We start from the raw sequence: 13,987 nt of genomic DNA, 5'->3' as shown, positions 1-13,987 counted from the left end.
AATGTCACGCTTTAAATATCAGAATACATTCACCCAATGCAATCCATCTATCAAGAAGTAAATGATGTCATGACAACATTTCATTCAAATCACAAGTTTGATATCACACAGTCACCACTGCAATGTATACGCTCCACCTAAACATTTGGAAATTCTCCCACTCGCCAATCAGGCCCACTAATTCAGCCCGCAGTTTCCGCTATGTGTTGATCCAAAACTTGCCCATGACATGCACTTTGGTGTTCACGAGGCAGAAATGCTCATTTTGATGCTAATTAAGTGTTGCGTCGGGTGCCGGTGGAAGTTGCTGTGACTAGTTGGCGTTGAAGGCTACCGCTGTGCCTTGTCTACCACTGGAGACACTGAGTTTCCTGTAACTTGAGGCTGGGCCTGACAGGGGAACCTGTGGAGGTTGCTCTGTGGGAGCAAATAACATGTTGGCTGAAAATCTAATGTCTGCTCTCCTCCCTCAGTAAATTGCTTCAGGCTAGTTCTGTTTGCGCTCCATTAAATTTGCCGATTGCATCCAGCCTGGGTTGTCACACGGAAGAAAAAAAATAATCATTACTGAAAATGATAGCTATGCCACCAAAACCTGAGAACGGACAGGAATTAAACGCTTGGGTCTGATTGTTTTTCACTTCTACTTTTTGGAACTTTCAGTTTCTGCTGATTGTCACTGTCGCAGCTGTTATCTCCATTGCGATGGCCGCTAAGATGCTCTCGGCTATCTGGACGCTTTCCGCCTGTTCTTTTGACCTGTCTTATCATTAGTGCTCTCAGCAAAACTCCCCCGCAGCGCTCACGGAGGCGGGGTGCGACTTGGTTGGAACATCATGTGGCCCAAGAAATGGCGGCGCTGTGCTCTTTGGCTTTCATACGCAGTGCTGCTATGCTGGAAGACTTGCGGTCTGGGTCAACGTTGAGATCGTAGCCGTTGATCCCGCCGACCATTCCGGGTCCCCCAAATAGACTGCTCATCTGCGTCTGTCCCATGTGGCTGCTCCCTGGACTAGGCACGCCCAGAAAGTCGGGGACCCCTCCGTGACTATGGGGATGTGGGGGCATACACGGGGGGACGGTATCACAAGGAACAACGCAACCCGGCACTGGAGAGGCTGCGCTGGTGCCGCCGATCCATGAAGGGTTTTGAATCTGAAAGCAAAGAGATGACACGATGAGGCGGTCACAACCATCGCATAGCAATTGGTGACAGACAGGCCGGTGTTTTTATTTACCTGCGCATAGTTTTCAGGCCGACTTAGAAGAGGCAGCTCGTAAGCCGTGGTGAAGTGCGTTCGAACCTGTTGCATCTGACCGAAGCGCTCCCTCTTTCTCCACTTGGCTCTGCGGTTCTGGAACCACACCTGCAAAGAAAAGCATCAACATGGTAAAAACATTTTGGTCACAACCCAATGTGCTGGGTAGAAAATAACCCAACATTGTCTCTGTCCCTTTTGGGTTACTTTTAACCCAGCAGATTGTGGTTTTTAAATATTGGAGCACAGCCAAAGATGTGATCATTTCTCTTCGCTCTGAATGATAAACTAAGAAAGTGAAGCAAATAAATTTTATAGCACATGAAAGTCCCACAGCACGTTTTAGGACTTGACGTGTCTTTAAAGTGCCATCCGCATGAAACTGTTGATGTGAAAATGGAGCATCTCCCTTGGTACTGCACCTCCCACCCATCCACCCACCCACCCCCAGCCATGCCGCCGCCTTTGATACACGGTCGTCTGCCTCCCTTCAGACTGCCTTCGTCGACAGATGCACATCTGGGTCTGTAGTCATTCATAAATCATGGCGAGAAAGGTGTCCTCTCCCTCACCTGTCGACACTGCGGGACAAAAAGGGAATCCTACCGCAATTCTTTTCAACCAACAAGTGGACAGAATTGACAATCGGCAGTTTTTATGGAAGTCACCACCTTGTTTGTACTTGGGCATGATTCGAAAGTCTTCAGATTCTTTGGTTGTTTGTACGGGAGCAGTTTTGATTTTGACGATGAACAATGAAACAGATGGCCAATTTGAGTCCTTTGCTAGCAACATTGGGAGAGATTCGTGCCAAGCAACCAAGTTTCATGTGCTAAACTGGCTTTAGGGGCTGGATTTTCCCCAAAAGTTGAATATTACCCAGTTTTGGTGATTCATCAAGCGTCACTGGCGTGCTCCACCCTAACCAACCATCCATAGTTCACGCAAATTTTTTTCCCCCCTCTCACACGTGTAAGCAAATCTCTCCAAAACAGAGAAGGAACGTGGGTCTTTGAACTTTGATTGTTGGTTGATTCCGAGCCCAATCAGCTTGTGGTTTTCACAGTCGCTGACATGCAATTTCCCCTCAGCCAGGCTCTTCATATATCCCCCTCCTCATTTTGCATTTGCCATTCTTCTCTGTCATCTTCCTAATAGAAAAGAGGCAGTGTTACAGTGTGCCCTGAAGCACATTTGTTTTTCAGGGACCACAAATGAGTTCATTTTTCAAAAAGAAGACCATATATGGCCTCATGCGGGGCATTTAAATGTTCTTTCTTCCAAAGCTGATGTTCGGAACTCACTCCGACATTCCACAGGTCAGCTGGTGAGATTAGCCTTCCAAAGTTGTAAAGTGATATGGAAGGTTGTGGCTGCCCCCCAATGTCAAGGTGAGGGGTTGTTGGCCTTTGAATTAAATCATATGTTTGCAGGAGAGCTTGGGGTCTGTTACACCCCCCCTGAGGTTTGGTGGGGGCGGGGGAAGGAGCTTTTTTTGTTTGATGTTTATACCATGTCCGTGTCTTTTGATTTGTACTGTTTTTGTTGTTGTTTTATTTCAATGCGCTACACAAGATCCCGAATATGTACCTCTGAGTATTATGTTGTCTGTCTATAAGTGGTGCTGCACTCTTTGTGTTCAAACAGCCGTAACTTACTAAAGGGTCATTAGCTTCTCCATGTCTTTTTACATTGTATGTTAGCATTGAGCTAATAGAGATTTGAACTGAAGTTAAATGGTTTGGTCTGAGGTACCGTTGTAGATTGTGTCTCAGGTAAAGACGAGCCTTTTTTTTGGATGTCTAAGTTTAAATTAGTGTAATAGGTTATCCAATTTTTGGTGGAATCCCACCTCTGTCACTAACCCCCCCATATAAACAGCTTCTCTCCTCCCACCTCCCTTTTATGTCTGAGAGGGGAAGTGGGGATATTGAAAAGTGAGATGAGAGAATGTTCAAACTGGAGCTTGTTTTCATTTCATGTTTAATTTCCTGACGCCAAAGCCCGTGGCTTTCCGCGGCTAACCCCCGTGACCTTTCAGGCGTGCAGACTCAGGCGGTCGACCAGACACACACGGGACACACACACATTTACATACTGTCATTTACAAAATTCTGAATCTATCACTGACAAAAATGTTCTCCTAGCTTGAACACTGTCAGCTTTTTTTTTTTTTAATGGCTGAGCCCATAATTATTGCACCCCTTGTCTTGGTTTCTGTGTACTGAGTGAGTCATGTTTCACAGAGCTGTGCTGCTTTGCCTTTGAACGGCCGTACGAAGGGGACATCAGCCAAATAGTTTGGCAAAGAGATCATTTGTGGTGCAAGCATTATGAAGTCAGATGTGTCTTGGGCTGCTCCGCCTGTCCAATGCTTCATCTTAAATATGATTATTTGCGACAAGCTAGTTGTGTCTTTGCACAAGCGGAGTTCCTGTTTTTCCTACAGGGGAAAACTTTGAATCCATCACATCGGACATGCCCAAAGTTACCAACGACTTCTTGTTTTGTTTGGTTGATGCGGACACATGGTGGCTCTGTTTGGCCGCGTTACAGTAATAGCTGAAGACATTGACAGCAAAAGGCAAGCTTACAGACTACAGAGCCATTAAAGAGTTTTATTTACGCCGCACGGCTAGCGAGTGGGGGTGAGAGAGGGAGGCCAGAGTGCACCAACTCCAAAAGCAGCTTTGAAGTTTCAGCCGTCTCACCTCATCTCTGTCATTCCGGACGGACCGCTGCGATTGATAGAGTGCCTCAGCGGTACTTTGCCCCCTCCCCCACAAAAAAAGTCAGGTATGACCAAGTTCCAGTCGGACCTTTTGCTCACGTAAATAATTTAATAGCAGCAAAAGCCCCGAGCTGCACATAGAGACCTTCATCGTTAAACTAAGGATGAAAAAGTAAGACTCTGTCATTGGCTTATTCTGGAGAAAACATCTGTGTTGTTTCTTAAGATGAAAAGGATTATTAAGTCGCTTGCCAAGCTTGCGATGCCCCTCGGTAGTCGCCAGTTGCATATCCCTGGACTTTGTCCTAATGGACCTTCTGTTGCAATTGTGGGATTTAGACTTGATTGCGTGCATGTTTAGGGTCTGTTTTGTATGACTCTGGGTCAAACCTCACAGTGACTCAAAAGAGTGGGCTGTGTGCCTGCCGGTTGGGTCGGGAACGTTAATTATAATCATCTGGGGAAGGGATGGATCTGTGTGAACCAACTTTTTTTTTTTTTTTTCTACTGTACCACCGCACGGACCAGACAGTCCCTGACTATGTCTCAGGCCACACGTGGAAATTGAAGCTGGCATCTCAAGTGCTTTTTATATCCTTCCCATATAGTCCAATGACTTCTTGCCTGCTTATGTCCCTCACCTTCTGCCTTCTCCGTTTTCGGTGGAAGTAGTTTAAACGCGGCTGCACCAGAGACAAACGGTTGGCCTCTGACCTTCGTGCAGAGTCTGCCGCAAGTAAGCGCAAAGGGACTTCCCTTTATCCCGCCCTTCATCCCACTCTGATCTAAGGTTGGCTGGAAGAAAATAGATGAGAAAGGAGAACAATAGATTCTTCTGTTGTCACATCACCAGCTTTTAACTCTCCCTCTCACTCTCTGGCTATGATTAACATGCGGACATGGCCATGTACTGCTCATCTTTTTTGCGTGTCATCAGGTCTCACCTGAACGCGAGCTTCCGTCAGGTCCGTTCTCAGTGCCAGCTGCTCACGGGCATACACATCTGGGTAGTGTGTCTTCTGGAAAACCTTCTCCAGCTCCTCCAGCTGGTAGCTGGTAAACGTAGTGCGATTGCGCCTCTTCTTGCCTTTGTTGCTCTCTGCCTCGCTTTTATCCAGAGGGCTAGAAAGATCTGAGCCGGGACGCTCGCCTGACCCCTTTACGCCGACTTCCTTTAGATTCAGGTAGCTGCTTTCCATCCCGGGGGTGTCCACACTGGAGGGCAGCTCGGTCTCTGTCAAGCTGTTGTCTTTTCCTACATTAAGGGGACAGGAGAAAAGTCAGTTTTATTTTATTGTGTAAAGAACGAGAGCCATGTATTCAAATTAGCTGTAAAGTAAAAATAAATGTCTTTAAAAGACCTGTAGCGCCAACTACTGGCAAGGAGGACTTACTCCATGTCAGACTTTTACAGTATCGGTTGTTGGTAATGGCAGCCTCCATGAGTACCCGATACATTAAAATAAAGGCTGTATCTGTATTTTTCCATGCGTGAATGTTAGCACATAGATATATTTTATATTCATTCCCTTTCAATGTCGTATAAAACTAAAAATGTTTGGCTATTTTACTCTCCTGATTAAATGCATTGAACAATTTTGGGTTTGTAAGAAACAAGGCAAATATAGAACATTTAATTGTGGCTTCAACCCTCAACTTTCTAACCAATTATGCTTGAGGAGAAACAGCGACAGTCGAAGAGCAATATGCTCCTTAAAATGCGTGTTGCTTTTGGTGAATATAGCTGGGGGGAAAAAAGAAACCGATGACGAACAAGTCAGCAAGTGTATCTGCACACCATCACGTTCTAACATCCACACACAGTTGCGGCTACTTTATGCTTACATCACCTCTGTAATGTTTTATTTTGGGGTTCAAAGGCCTTGTGTGTGTATGCTGAATCTACACTTCAATTCTACATGTTTGAAAGGGTTGTCACGACACATTGGGGTGACCCGCGACCCAACTTTGCAGGGGGGGCGCGCTCACTTCGCTCAATCACGCCACCTGAAATCTGAGCCAATGAAAAACCTGCCTAATTTCGAACAGTTTGTGTGTTTGTATGTAGCGCGGTGGGCCTCGTTTGCCCACTGCTGCCCGACACACTTTGGCCCTCAGATGTAAACAACATTGTGTTTGTCACTTCCAATTTGGCGAGCCTCCATTTTGTGACAGACCTGGCTCTGTTCCTCTCTGCACATGCAAGTTTTTTTTTTGTTTGTTTCCTTTTTGGAGATGAAGAAGGCTGTCCCTTCCCCTTCATATAAACAAACATCAATGTGGATAAATAAGCATGTATGACTCTGGTGGAGAGCCAGTCAGAACAGTGCTCTGTCCGTTTTTCTGCCTGCTTTTGCATTAGCATAAGGGTTATGTCCTTAAATGGTCTCCATCATAACAGTGGAAAGAATAAATTCTTAAATGCTTCTGAATGAAGTCAGAATAGAGAGAAATGACGTTAGACCGTAGCATATTATTGAATAAAACTTAAAGGGGAAGTCGAGCCTTATTTGTGGAATTATTCCATATTTGTGGAATATGAGCAGTCAAATTTGATTGTTTTTATCCATGTCAGGAGGCGGCCATTTTGCCTCTGGCTGGCCACTAAAAATGACATCACAGTAGCCAGTTTCAGGTCACAACCAATTACGGCTCACCTTGAGAAAACCTGTGAGCCGTGATTGGTTGTGACCTGACCTGGCAACTGTGATGTCGTTTTCAGTCGACAGCAAGTGGCAAAATGGCCGCCCCCTGTGATGGATGAAAACAGGTGGATTTTGCCTGTCATATAGCACAAACAAAACATTAACCAGAATACAGTTTTTTGACTAATTGGGCTGCACAGAACAAATGATTACAAAGAAAATTTGAGCGTGTGCTTTCCCTGTAAAGATGTTAAATATAAAAAAAATTCAGACAAATATCATCCCAAGTATCGGTGGCAGTAAACAGAAATCATCAGGGAAATGACATGCATTTCAGTCCAGGCTGGTCAGTACAAAATGGCTAAAAAAACAAAAATTCTACATCTATAATGGAAGAACTGAATGTGCACAGCAAAGTTGCCCGCTTTTGAGTCATCTTCCTCAATCCTCCCTCCTTCCGCATGCTACACATCTGTCACGCATCATCGTTTAGTTTGGGTACAAAGGTTGCTATTGGGTTTTATTATAAAGTGTTTCTTTTTTACACTTTAATGACAGTTAAATGCATGTTTTATGACTGCAGCAGTTTGACCCTGAAACTGATTTGGTTAATTGGTGCGGCTTAAGTTCATCCTGAGTGAAGGTGACCCGGAGTCCCTGAACAGATGAGTTTCATGTACATTTATCTCCAACTAGATCACATTTCGAATAATTACGTGCATGCGCTTTCCTTGCAGCTTTGTGTTTAACGCCCTCCACAGTCTGTCGTCTTAGAAACAAAGTGCATCGTGCGAAGGACTGTTGATATTTTGCGGTGCTGGTGACTCCGTCAGCCATTCTTTTAATGGTGAGTAAGCTGGCGGGGAATAGTTTTGACGTGATGAAGTCGGGCGTCAGCCGTCTGCAACGTGCGTGTTTGTTTTCATGAATTAATATTCTTTGGCAATACGATGTCAATAATTGTCCCTCCAAAGCAGCCGCGGCACTCCCCTGCTCTCGCCCCGACTGAGACTAATGAAACAACGCAGCTTGCCCGGCTGGGGTTCATGACCTCATTCCGCCGTGGCCCACCTGTCAGAGCTTCTTACTGTCTCCACACATGCACATTCTGACATTACCGACCGCTGCTTTGGCCCTGTGCTATGTTTTCATTCAACCTCTGAGCGGGAGCCTGACTACAGCATTTAGAAGTGAGTTGGATCAACTCAAAAGTCCCTACTTGTTTGAAAAAAATGAGGGTACGATTGTTTCCCTGAGCAAAGCATGGCGGACAAAGTTTTATACTCATCCCTATTTCTCCACATTCTGTTTCGTGGTATGCTAATTGTAACCAAACAAAATCCTCGCCAACATCACGCAGGAGTCATGCCTGCCGAGACCTTTTTTTTTTCTTCTTCTCCCGTCTCCAGAACACAACCGTCAAGTCTTGCTTTCTTCCAAGATTCCAATGCCTTGGCAACAGTTTCTTGGCATTCTGAGGAAGCCCTTTTTTCTCTCTCTGTTGTTGCCCTTGTAGCGCGCATCAGCGTACATGAAATGTGAGGAATAAACGCCGCCTGCTCCTTCAATTTGCCAGTCATTTTCTGACAGCCCGCAGACTTCTTTGGTTAGCCGAGGTCACGTGTTTACTAGGGTCAGCAATTTAATCGCTGCTGAAAACAGAGAAAACATCAAAGTGTAATTTAACTGGTTGTAAAGCAACGAGGCACCCTCTCAGTTTTTATGGAATGGGATGGGGAGGGTCAAGTGAAACTAAATAAAAGAAACACTATAAATTAGTAACCCGGGGAAGGGTTAATGACCTTGTACTAACGAGGAAGGAGAATGCTTTTAAACAGAGTGCTCAATGCTTGTCCCCTTATCAAAATATCAAGTGATTATATTTGTTATGATTAGTATTAGGCACTCTATTTGAAAATCTGAATCTAATCACTGCAGAAAATTGCAAATGCTTTATTATTTCATTAAAATGTGTTATTATAATAAGCTTAAATTGAATTTCACCAACGTAATTATCATTAGTTTGTCTCAATGAATGGTTGCACAAAATCATGCGGATCTGTTGCCTCGCGAGTTGCATCGCCAGCGGCAAATCCGATTTTTGTCATAGCGAGCTTGTTCCCAGCAAGATGTTATGAAGCTTGAACATCAAAAATCACATCAAATCACTCTTTTTTTTTTTTTTTTTTTTTTTTTTTTTTACACGACTGATCGAAACCACATGTGGAGGTTGTTTGAAATGCAATGCAAGTCACATTTGTACAAATGAGACTTCATTCTGGTGCTGAGTGACGCTGCTGGAGTGTCCAGCCTGAAAAATGTGTGCAAAATGCAGAAGGAGGGGCAGAGGCACAACTTTAGAAACTTGGATAACACTGATGGTAAAGCATATTAGCACCAAATTACTCAGATAGTCGCATATAATAAGTTTGTCATTGCTCAAAAAAAAAAATCTACTGCCAGATGTATATTTTTCCCCTCTTCTGAGTCGCTAGCATTTGTATCGAAGGCTACAGTATCAATCCACGTATAGTTAATTCTTTCCATTTTCAAAAGGCAATCAAAAGAAATAAACATATAAATACCAGGTATAAGTAAATAAACGTTATCTTAGCCCATACCAGGTATGAATAAATAAACGTTCGCTTGTTAGATGCTACAATGAGTCTGCACCATAAGCATGAGAGGCAGGCTCTATTTTTAATCCTCAATATCAGTCCACAAATGTGATGGAACCTCAAAATTCAAAATATTGAGGATGTGGTCGTTAGGTTAAAGGCTTTAGGAAATTAATTCAAGGCACTTGACTCAATTATTAACTTCACGTGTGTTTTGTTTTCCTCCTGATACGCAATAATACAAAAAACATAACAGTTGGTTGTACTTAATGTTGCTAAAAGAGACTCTTCTTAAATTTCTATTATTTAGTGGCAACACCTCCCTGATTTGATTGTGTGCCCTTGTATGTCTCTTCTTTGTGCCATTAAAGAGTTAATATGTACAATAGAAGCTCTTCTTCGTGGGATACTCGGACAAGATTTTGAGTATTGTTTCCTCTGTTAAAGGAAGGCTCCCAGATGTTCTTGAGGAGAGATCTATGGCAGCAACTCGCAAAGGAATGCTTATGCTTCTATGGGAAACCTGAAATCTTTCTGTTCAGTATCAGCGGCTGATAGACTGACACAGTCATTACCTCACTCACGTCCGAAGACTTTAGGCCGTGGCTGTCACTGTCTCGTATCAAAGAACACAGAAATAGATCAGGATTATTGTTGGAATGTGATTAACAATGGAGTACGTTTTGGTACAAACTGTCATGAAAAATCATTTCTGTAGATTTGGATAACTGGGCGCAAAACGTGTATTTATAAAGGGTGTAATCATTGAGCCTTCTCTTTTCAACAGTATGAATTTGAAGACACTAATTGCAGAAGTCAAATTGGAAGGTTGGAATTTTGCTGCTTTGCAACGTAATGTTAAAAGGTTTGGACTGCAGCCAACAGTGAGTGATCATTTGCAGGACTTCCCACACTGTTTTTGTTCAATTTATCAAATGTCCTCACGTGAAAATTAGACAAATAGCAGTTATGAATCAAAACAGGATTTTGCTTTGCTTTAATTTGTCGGCCCAGCGGTTATTTTTAAGACAATATGGGTTATCATTGCTCCCTGTGGTCATTTGTACAATTTTCCAGGTCGTTTTTATTATAAACCTGTGAATAGAGGACAATATGTCAGAGCCAAAATGACGTTTCATAACAAACAGGTTGGTGCTGTTGCTTGAACTTTCCAAGACAGAAAAACATGCTCATAAGAAGTTTATTCCCCCCCCTGGCCCGCCCAACTTTAAGCAGTTGAAAACTGTTTCAGGGCATGATCACAGGTCACTAGTGTGGTCAAAATGTGGTAATCATCACAGCAAATATCCATACATATCCTCTGACATCATTTCCCTCCAATTTCCCCTCTCCATGCACGTAGAGTTCTATATTTTGACAGGATGCTTTTAAAGCGCTGCCAGAGCTTTCTTGTGGTCTTGTTTTGTTCTCATGCATTGAGAAACATGTTTTACATATCACAGGATGCTCCAATTTCACACTGAGGTCACAGCGGCTATTTGAAACTATATTAGGTGAACATGATATTACTGAGGAAAAGGCAAGAGAGAATCGGCGCAATCAGTATCAGAGTTCACACAGTTTGCATAATGTGTGAATCTCTAAAACGCTCATTTATCGCAGGAGGTCCGTTCCAGACCTCATCCACTCTTAAAGATCAGGTGTAAAGTACAAAAGTATTTCCAAGGCATTAAATAGACCATGGATGGCAAAGATGGCACAACAGTGATAATACAAAGACTGGATATTCCTTCAAAATTAATGCAAAGATCAGAAGAAAACTAATTAGTGAGCACTGAAGGAGCTGGAGGAATTTCTAGCAAGTAATGGCTATATAGTATATTTAATACCCGCTCTTTCGTCTGGTTTTGTTAGTAAATAAAGTGAGGGTGAAGGGCTGCTAAATGTCTTCTAAATTAGCTCACAAGAAGTAAACATGGCCCCTTGAGTAGATGCAATGTTTGAAACATTTTGGGAAAGAATACGTCATTGATTTAAGGAAATATGCAGCATCAGATAAAGGTTTTGGAATATGACTTTTGACATCTGGAGTTGAGTTACCTTTTAAACACATTATTCAACTAAAGTATATTTTTTCATCCAGCAAATGTCTGCTAGTTTAATGCTAACAATGTTTGATGTAAAGCTACAAACCAGCTAAAGGAAATTAGCACAACTGCTTCGGTCATTAGAAATATAAATAAACAAAGCATACAACAGGAGCCCACTCCAGATTGTATTCCTGTCGGCCACACCTAAAGTCCGAGTGGTTAGTTTTTCACTTTTGCTGTAAAATGTCACCGCCGTTGTTCCAGTCACTATGCCACAGAGGCGCTAGCTACCAAATAGCTCATGAGCTAGCAGTCTTGGGATCAAAATGTATGACTACCCCCCAAAAAAATCTGGAAAAGTGAAATGGTAAAAATATCTGCTTCATTTAGTAAGGTCTCATGCATGATCTCTACCAAAATTCCAAAAGTAAGCTCATTCTTGGCTTTGATCGATATTGTCAGTGAAGCAACGATTTAATCATGTGTTTATTATTGTGGTGGTTTGCAATGGTGTAGAACTGCTCAGCTTCAAACTGCGGTGGCTCTAATGTATTAACTACTACAACCCACATATCAGAGGCACCACGCAATATGATGCGGTGAAATTCTACTTCAAGCTTCAACCACAATAATAAACACACTGTTAAATTAATACTTGTCTTTACGGTTTTCCATTTAAATATTTGCACAGGCATACGTGCTAAATTGGCTTGTAAGTGTATGCGCATGTAAGAAATTCTCTCCAGTGGTTCTCAAATCTTTACCCTTGTCCATTTGTGACATTTTGCTTATTTTTCCAAGGTATTGTGAAGACAGGGTTATGTAAACCAGTCCCACTTTGTCATTGTGGGGACTCTCAGTTGCTTTGGAGATCTAATGTTTGGCGAGTATGAATAAAAACCATATAGCAGCCAATGATGCACATCTGCCTCGGATTAATGCGGACCCCTCCTGCGGTGCTGACTTGCATTCCTCTGCACTCCATCAGCTCCGTGGACTTTTATTTCATTCACAGTGGTGTGCGTGCACTAGGCAGGTAGATGCTAAGCCCCGGTGGGACGCTCATTGGTTCGCGTGCACACTCAACAATATGCGGCGACAACCATGATATTGATGAATGGATTTCGAAGTTAGTTTGTGCTGAAACAGACACGCTTGAAGCTTTTTATTATTTATTTTGCTGTCTGATATGGTGTGAATGCAAAACGACTGTCATCTCGGTACTTTAGGTCACAGATCGAGGCAATTACGCTAAAGACAGGTTGAGTGTAGAAAACAACCAATGATAACAACTGGCAATACAATTCAAATAGTACTCTAATCAGTCAAATTAATTCATTTTTCCAAGGGAAATTCAGTGGGCATGTCTCTACCATTATTGATCAAAAATTTGTTTTATTTTGAAAGATAGTTCTTGCACTGATGTATTTTTTGGGCCACCTTTTAGTTCCACTTTATCTCAGTGCGATGTGACAGTGAAAAGCATCAATTTGTTATATATTATTTTTTTGTTTTGTTTTTTTTTTTGTTTTTTTTAAAAAGGCTTTCAGTATCACTGTTATTTAAAGTAAAGACTGACTCTGGTGATACAGATTTTTGAGAGAAATATGAAGGAGACGCATGATTTGCTTTCATGATGTGGTGGGCTCGATCTGGCCTTTAGGCCTTGAAATAAACACATGCCGGCCATCACTTTGAAATAGAGCAATCGAGGCTGGTTTGCTCTGTGGCCTTTTTGTTTTGGACAAAATGAAATAGTTTCTATCGTATGTACATAAGCCGATAACAATCTAAATATCCTTTGTTCTATTTTGAAAATCAGCAACATTCTGAATTCTGAAAAGCCTTTCGCTTGCACCCTGATTGAAGATTGACTATTTGTTCCCAGTAAAAATCTCCACATCACATATTTTATTTTCCAAACCGACTAGAAAAAAAATGCGTCTTGTCCAAATACTACAATACTTCAAATCTCTCCCAATTGTACACTGTAGGCACTTGCACTAAAGTTTTTGGGGGCAGTTGCTCAAACCAATAACAAACCCCCAACCCCTTATATTTGTGATACAACGAAGCAACACATTCAATCACAAAACTTTTAACAAGACAGGTAAAGGGCAGCATATACAATAGATGCACTCCACATATTTTACAAAACATAAATGCTCGTCACGTCAAAACGTGGATGACGTAGATGTTATGAATGATTATATCAATTAGTACATGTCGAAATACTGTGTAGCACCACTAGTTCTGTTTGTGACAATCAAGCTTAAAATATTCACAATACCAAATGTCAATCTTCAAATATATTCTTTCCAGATTGACCGTAAAACTGAAAATCTCACAACAGCCTGGTTGCCATGTCGACAGCATTGCAGTCATTCAATGTTGGCACATTAACCTCTGTCTGTATATCAGACAATTCTTTTGTCATGATGGAGATAAAAAAAAATCAAGATTGAGCAATATATCTCTTGTGTTGGACCACACATAAGAGCACAAGCCTGTTGACGCCTGAGGCTTTGACTAGACCCCAAAAGTGTCCTCCCCAGAGCCACAGTGCCTTCATCTGGCTGCAACATTTTCAGTAATAACACTGCAGAGTCTCTTCTTTTTGGAAGCATGCTGCATTTAATGATTGCGTTCAAACGGTTCTGTCTACGCACTTGCCAAATCAGCT

The 13,987-nt window shown here is 42.4% G+C and overlaps 1 protein-coding gene across 2 annotated transcripts in view; it reads right to left on the bottom strand.

The window, feature by feature from the left end:
* Positions 1-834: 834 nt before the first annotated feature.
* alx4b (ALX homeobox 4b) overlaps positions 835-13,987 on the bottom strand; it is a 14,486-nt gene continuing 1,333 nt past the window's right edge. Inside the window, exons 2-4 of one of the 2 annotated variants that reach the window (XM_085914864.1) lie at positions 4,935-5,245; positions 1,239-1,367; positions 835-1,155 (exon numbers count right to left, since the gene is read on the bottom strand). In XM_085914864.1, the coding sequence (XP_085770990.1) occupies positions 835-1,155; positions 1,239-1,367; positions 4,935-5,245 (761 nt within the window). The remainder of the gene's footprint in view (positions 1,156-1,238; positions 1,368-4,934; positions 5,246-13,987) is intronic. The other variant, XM_085914865.1, reaches the window with a different exon arrangement.

Source organism: Syngnathus leptorhynchus, chromosome 6 (assembly GCF_054491065.1).
Source record: "Syngnathus leptorhynchus isolate UIUO chromosome 6, UIUO_Slep, whole genome shotgun sequence".
NCBI classification, from domain to species: domain Eukaryota; kingdom Metazoa; phylum Chordata; class Actinopteri; order Syngnathiformes; family Syngnathidae; genus Syngnathus; species Syngnathus leptorhynchus.
This window is presented reverse-complemented; position numbering and strand designations above follow the sequence as displayed.